The sequence below is a fragment of the Condylura cristata genome, unplaced genomic scaffold (genome assembly GCF_000260355.1).
Source record: "Condylura cristata isolate star-nosed mole 26May11 unplaced genomic scaffold, ConCri1.0 scaffold00010, whole genome shotgun sequence".
NCBI lineage: Eukaryota > Metazoa > Chordata > Mammalia > Eulipotyphla > Talpidae > Condylura > Condylura cristata.
The window spans coordinates 55087164-55094722 of record NW_004567111.1 but is presented as its reverse complement, the minus strand read 5'-3'; the positions used below and the strand labels follow the sequence as shown (position 1 = coordinate 55094722).

General features: G+C 37.7%; 1 protein-coding gene across 3 annotated transcripts in view; it reads left to right on the top strand.

Annotated features, from left to right (window-relative positions):
- Positions 1-7559, top strand: part of LRCH1 (leucine-rich repeats and calponin homology (CH) domain containing 1) — a 187633-nt gene that overhangs the window by 151603 nt on the left and 28471 nt on the right. For all 3 annotated transcript variants that reach the window (XM_004680260.2, XM_012723254.1, XM_012723253.1), the window contains exons 14-15: positions 4214-4267; positions 5208-5280. In XM_004680260.2, the coding sequence (XP_004680317.1) occupies positions 4214-4267; positions 5208-5280 (127 nt within the window). The remainder of the gene's footprint in view (positions 1-4213; positions 4268-5207; positions 5281-7559) is intronic.

The following is a 7559-nucleotide window of genomic DNA, read 5'->3' as shown; positions in this document are numbered from 1 at the left end:
TAGGGAAGCTCCATGTTTAGCAGTTTGAGGAACCTCCAAACAGTTTTCCATAGTGGTTGTACTAGTTTGCATTCCCACCAGCAATGCAGGAGAGTTCTGTAGAGGAAGCACTTTTGACATAAAAATAGAGAAGATCCAAAAAAAGAGTCCTAGAGATGGGGTTGAGGGAGTGGAATACAGGTTGTAATTTACTGCATGCCTTCTCAGTGAGTAGCCACAGGATGGCTAGCTTCGTTCAAATCAATTTATACCCCTGGGGTGTCTGAACATGTACTCTTTAGTAGTAAAGTGGCCTCACACACCTCGCTGTCTAAATCTTTGTGTTTATTAAAGAGAAAACGAATTGTAATATTAGTATGTATGGTCACATAGAGTAAAGGTTTCATGGTTGAGCACAGTGACTAGGAATTATGTAGAGTTTCAGTTCTTCTTCCAGGAATTGCTGCTATGGGCTGTCTTTCTTTCACTCTCTGTTGATTGTGCTTAGTCTCACAACCCCAGGCACCTAACTGTTACCTGTCATGGTCTCTTCTACTCTGTTATGTTTTTGGTGTGGCCCTTCGCCAGAATCTGCAGCACCTCTGCCCTGGCTGGTGCATCGTTGAGTCTCCTGAGAGTGGAACCTTTGGAGCTTCTATTTGATGGCTTCCCCGGGCCCATTTTAGCAAGCTCTCTGTGAGACACACTACTTTTTGTTTTGTAAAGATGCATTTTTTTTTTCAGGTTCTTATTTGAAAATAATTTTTAATTTATAACAGGTTGAAAAGATTTGCAAGATACTATGGAGTTTATAAACATTATAACCTTTTATCTCTGTGCTGGAAAAAGGAGGGGGAAAAAAAAGAATGCAGTGGATTAACAAGGCCAGTGCTGATGATTATGCAAAACTTATATGTGATCTTCACTTATAATTTGCCTGTTTTTATATTCTCTCTTCTATCTTATTCAGGAAAAAAATCAATACCTTTAAAGTAGCTTGAGTCAATTAACTAGTATTTTTAAAGTACTTGTACTGCAGTCAACCTGGTTTTTTATTGCCAAAGACTGGAATATGAAAAATGTAAAGTTACTATCAGGAAAGAAGACATAAATACTGAAAAAACCTAGAGAAGAATGAGATGGTCCCTCTTCTTGACTGTGTTAGGTATCCGGGGAGGCTGGGGAAGAGGTAGAGGATAAAGAGGGATTTAACCCCAAATCTTGGGATCAGTTTGATTTTGGATCCATGTCCAGGTGCTGTGTTGAACAGCCAGCTTGGTCACGGAGGAACCAGTGGTGTGTGTGAACTGGGGGGAAGCACTGAGGCTGTGGTGCCCAGGTAGAGGAGCCCAAGATGAAGAAGTGCTTTATAATGGGCACTTTATAATATGGCTTTAAACATAGTTTAGGTGACTCTATATCAAGTTTTGGTGCCATTGGCAGCCATTCAGGAAGAATTACAAAGTACATTCTTTTTTATTAGTTTATTTTTTTATTGAGGTATAGTTGACACAACATACATTGTATATATTGTTAGCTAATTGCTACATAAGGTTTACATAACATTTTCCACCATATGTAGTTAAAAGATTTTTTATTGAAATGACTACATTTAGGATTTATTCTCCTAGCAACTTTTTTTTTCTTAGTTTATTTTTACATCATTTTGTGCCTTTTTCCATCTGTTATAATCACCATGGAGCTCCACCACCAATTCACCTGTGTGCCATCATCATAGTCTGTGCACTTTTCACCCCATTTTTGATCCCATTCCCCACTCCACCCCCATACAATGTCTCTGGTATATCGTTGTTCATTGTTTTTGTTTTTCCTTTGTTACAATTCCTTTCATTTTTTTCCCCGGTCCTTTATGCTCCTACTATGAGTGAAACCATCCAGTATTTTTATCTTTCTTTCTGACTTATTTCACTAAACATGATCTTTTCCAGCTCCATCCATGTTGCTGCAAAAATCATGTTTATCTTTCTTGATCACTGAGTAATAATCCATTGTGTCTTTGTACCACATCTTTTTAATCCAGTCATCTACTTTTGGGCATTTGGATTGATTCCATGTCTTTCCTATTATAAATAAAGCAACAGTAAACATGGGGGTGCAACTGTCTTTTTGAATCAATGTTTTTGTGTCCTTTGGGTAGATATCTAGGAGTATGGTGCTGTCTCATATGGAAGCTCCATTCTTAGCGGTTTAGGAACCTCCAGTTTTCCATAGTGGTTGTACTAGTTTGCATTCCCAGCAGCAGTGCAGGAGAGTTCCTTTTTCTCCACATCCTCGCCAACACTTGTTGTTAGTTGTTGTAAGATGTGCCATTCTCACTGGGGTGAGACTGGTATCTTATTGTGGTTTTAATTTGTATCTCCCTTATTACAAGTGATGTTGAACATTTTTTTATATGCTCGTTGGCCATCTGCATTTCCTCTTTGGATAAGTGTCTGTTTAGCTCTTCTGCCCATTTTTTTGATAGGGTTGTTTATTTTTGTTGAGTTTCAGCAGTTCTTGTATATCTTTGTGATCAACCCTTTATCGTTAGTATTGTGTGAGAAAATTTTCTCCCAGTCATTTGTTTTGTGTAATGTCTCTTTTGCTGTCCAGAAACTCTTTATCTTGATGTAATTCCGGCTGTTTATCCTTACCTTCACTATCCTTGCTTTGGGTGTTGTATCTTTAAAGATGTTACTGAGGTATATGTTACATAGTGTTTCGCCCACCTTTGCTTCCAGGCTAAAAATTACATTCTTATATAAATAATACCAAATGGGGGAAGTAGGAAAAATTTGAGGAAAAAAATGTGCATAGAGAGAATGAAACCTGCAATTACATGATGGCACTTTTAACAGGGTTGTTTAACTGGATTGCGAAATTATGAATCTTTTATTCTAAGTATTTTTTTCCTTTAGATATCTCCACTTAAGTGCATTCCTAACATTAAGAATAGAAACAGGAAATCTTAGTTATTCTAATTTTATAGCACTTATAAAGATGCTTTTATCAGCTATCACCACTTTATTCATCAGAATGAATGTATGGGTTACTGACCACCATAAAAAGAAAGCAAGTTTGGGTAAAATAAACTAGAGTTTACTCATTTTGGTTCTCTTGTCTCTAAGCCACTCTTGTGCTGGCTTTCTAAGATTCTTCTCTGAGCACAGGCCATCTCCCTTTTCTCCTGAAGCATCAGGTCCTACTCATGGATGCAGGCACCTTATATATTAATGTTGTCCAAATCATACCCAGCACATTCTCCCCTCACCCACTGTTCACATGGCATGTCCATGTCCCATAACCTTCTCTGCATGGCTAATGTGAACTTCCCACCTTCCTTTTGAACTGCTCCCACTTGCTTAGTGGTCTTCACCCACCTGTCCACTCCTGCTGGAACTCAATATCACCTTCACTACACTGGAAACATAGATGTCATGGTCACTTACATGTTCTGCACATTTTACTATAGAAAATATTCTTAAAATCTTCTCTTAACCATTGGTTGCCAAGGCAAACTATTGTAGGATTGACACCATAAGAGTTTCCTAGTTAATTTGTGATCCATGTATGTGTATTTATTAAAGGCCCCAATGAGATTCTATGTAGTCAAGAACTATTTACTTCAATTGTTTCTAAGAACCACATAACTGAAATGAATATAGGAGCCTGCAAGCACCTTGGAAATCTTGTAGGGTTAGCTGATGTTACAAGCACATTGCTCTGGGAAGTCTCTTTTCTTCATTTTTTTAATACTTTATATTTTCTTTTTTTTTAAGATTTATTTATTTTTGCATACAGAACTGGGATACAGGCCAGAGGTGCAGGGGTGGTGAGAGGATTCACCAGAGACAGAGTGGGGAGCAGAACAGGCAGATCCACAAAGTACACTGCTGAGGGGAGCAGCTGGCGGGTCAGGAGAGGTCTGCGGTGCCATGTGGTCACCTCCAGGGCATGTGGGGATTAAACTCATGCTGAAGTAGCTTTAGCTTTTTAGTGCTGTGCTTAACCCACTGCGCCACCAGGGAGTGCCAATACTTTACATTTTCTATGAGTACTTCATGTTTTTAGAAAAAGTAAGTTTGACCTAGCTAACTACTTAAACGTTAATTAATTCAGTGTGTATCTGTTGTGTACACTTGTGTAAATGGTATGAGGAAATAAAGATGCAACTCTTGTTTCAATGTTAGTCTAATTGAAACATACCACACAACTTTTTTTTTTCTTCTTTAAGGTGCAAAATGACCTAATCATACAGAGTAATGGGAGCCAATATTCTCCAAATGAGGTAAGTTTCCTGAAAGTTAATGGCAGCCAAGGTATTTCATAAAGTCTGAATTGAAATTTTTTTTAAAAAAAGATTGATTTATTTGTACATACAGAACTGTGGTACAGGACAGACGTACAGGGACGGTGAGAGGATTCACCAGAGACAGTGTGTGGAACCTAACAGAGCAGAACAAGCAGATTGACTAAGTACACTGCTAAGGGGAGCAGTGTGCAAGACAGGAGAGATTTTCTACACCATGGGGTTACCCCTCTAGCCTGGGTTCTAAATCTTGTTGAAGCGGCTGCGGCTAGCTTCATAGTGCTGTGCTTCAACTGGTTATGCCACCAAGGAGGGCTCATCTTTAACGTACTGTAAAACTTCATTGAGGGGTTCTCATTAGCTATCATTGCCTTTCCTGGCTGTATTTATAATTAAAGATTAATTTCAACCTAAACTTAAAGTATAATTCAATAAATAAAGATACAATTTGAAAAACAGATATGGGGACATCTTTATAGAAAAGAATGAAAATAGCTCAAATAGTCACTATCATTGTATGGTTTCATAACAAACCATCTGTTTAGTGTTACCTGTGTTTGTATCTCACTGTGTTATGAGATTCTCCACAGATGTGCCATCTGTGAAGTGTGTGAGTGCTTCTGTGTACGCTCAGGCATGGGCACTGCACCCCTCTACTGGAGCAGAAAAGGATTTCCAGGTTCACAAGTTATGGTCATAACTTGTTTTCATAATGAGTGAATAAAAATCCAGTAGATCCTTTCAAAACAATTCTGTTGATTATTCCTCATAAGCATTTGCATTACAAAGAGTAAGAAGTATGTTAAATCTTTTATGCTATCATATAGCAACAAATGCAATATGTTCAGAGAAGCATGCATAGATCTGCTTTGTTTTGTTTTTGTTTTTGTTTTAATTTCCTCTCCTTCTGACACTACAGATAAGAGAGCATTCTCCTGCAGTCTCTCCTACTACAAATAGCACTGCTCCATTTGGCCTGAAGCCTCGATCAGGTAAATTCAAATCTCAGCCTGTTCTTAACACTGTGACAACATAGCATTTCTGTTTAGTCTTTAAAAATGTATGTTTTTAGTGTGAACAGCTTTCCCACTTTTTGAGTTCGAGTCTTGATATCAGAATCTTGTCATAGCTTGAAGAGGCTACGTTTGGGCACTTTATTTTCAGTGCATCACCTGTTAAGTCCATGTTATCGGAAATACGTATTGTTTTTTAGATTGATTTATTTATGCATACAGAACTGGAGTACAAGCCAGGGGTGGTGGGAGGATTCAGATCCAGAGACAGAGTGAGGAGCAGGACAGGAAGATCAATTGTGAAGACACTGCTGAGGGGAGGAGATGGTGGGGTCAAGAGAGGTCTGCTGCGCCATGTGGGTCACCTCCAGGCCAGAGATGGAACACACACTGAAGCGGCTGCTGCTAGCTTGCAGTGCCGTGTCCTAACCTCTTGCATCATCAGGGAGGGCCTGGAAAATAGGTATGTTAATGCTTTTTGAATCAGAACAAGGAAAAAAAAAGTGGTGGGGCATGCAAGAGGGGCACAGATGTTTTGAGTTTTTTTTTTCCCAAGGAAGATAAAGCATCTACCCCCTTGCCACAGGAGTTCCAAGTACCCTGTGAGTTAATGAGCAGCCTCTGGGGGTTTTGCTGGGGGCAGCGGGAAGAGGTGACTCCTTTCTGAGTTGTTTTCTGAGCCTGGGAGGGCCTGTATATTTACTCATACGAAATGATCATTTCAAATCTCATATGTGCAGTCAGAAACATCTCTCTTTTAAAGAACCTTTCTGCTTATTTCTTTTACTTATTTTTGGTATAGTCACAGTAATAAATTACAACAATGTGTAAAATAACTTGATTTAAGAAAATGTTGTATATGGAAACTGTAGTTCTTTTGATATCTCCATGTGCTTATTGAAGTTCATATACTATTTTCCTTCTTTTAGATCCTTCTTTGTTTTAACCACTTTGATTCTTAGGTTTTCTGCATATGCTCACTACTAATGCTTTTAAGTAATTCCTAAGAAAGGACTGAGACCCTTTTAAGCAAAAGCTAATATAGAACACAGGTGTTTTGGGGCTTTTCAGTAAATCATTTTGGTAGTTAATAAAAGTTATAAATATGTATATTTTGAAAAAGGGTACCTATAGTAAAAAACAAAGATGACTATTTTATATTGGGAAGTTTTTATTTTTATTTATTTATTTTCATTTTTGGAACTGACTGATGGATAACATGGGGCCAGGTGTAATGAAGTCCTGGTACTTTTAAAGGGATATAAAACACAGCCAATTGAATGCATGCATGAGCAGGGTAAAGGGTACTAGGTGCCTTATGGGAAGTGAAATTTTGCATGAAATAAAAATTGATAACTGGACTTCTTACTCATGGGACTAAGCCTGTGCAGCAAGATCTGGGCTGGGCTTCCAGTGCCATGGGCTCAGGAGTGTGCTGAGGATGGAGGTCACTCTGGGCACATCTCAGTGCCTTTAGTGGTAACTCTTCGGCCCAAAGAGTTCTCTCTACACACTGAGAACCCCCTGTTGGGCTGTGGAGTTTCTTATAATCTTTTCCAACAGTTTTACAGAATTAAAAATTTTGCAAAGAACAATATTCTGAAGAGTGTGCACCTCTGCCATTTTAGTTATAAAATTTGTCAATGGCTCTTTCATCTCTTTGTGGAGTCCAAACTTGGGTTATCAGTGTGATGCTTGCACTGTGAAACTGTTTCAAGTCCTTTATAGTGGTGAAAAATAAAAGGAAACATTTATTTGGAATAGCAGAAAACAAAGATAAGTTCCGCTCCAAGCTTCTAACCTTTCTTTAATGCTGACTAACCAATGTGGAAATTGTTCTAGTTGAAAGGTTTATGGAGCTTTAAATAATGTTGGTTTATCTTCAGGAACCTCAAGTGACATTTGGAACTTCATAGAACTAGCATTATGTATTGAGAAATATAATTTAATAATTTTTAATACTGAAATATGTGTTTTTCACATGTTCTAGAAAATAATAATCTAGTAGTTTTAATTGAAGTTTCTGTGATTTAAAACCTATTTTTTTTATTGAGTAGCCTTGAAACATTTTAAAACCACTTAATTTTTATTTTAAAGTTAATATGGATTTGTGTGACTTCTGTGTTAGAAGTTAAATCATATTATTCAAGTCAGCAAGTTTTGGAATAAGAACTTAAAGTAAGTTGATAGTTTTCTTAAAAGGAAACTTTTTTTCGTTTATTTGTTTTCCTCCAAAGAAAGATTACTATATATATGCA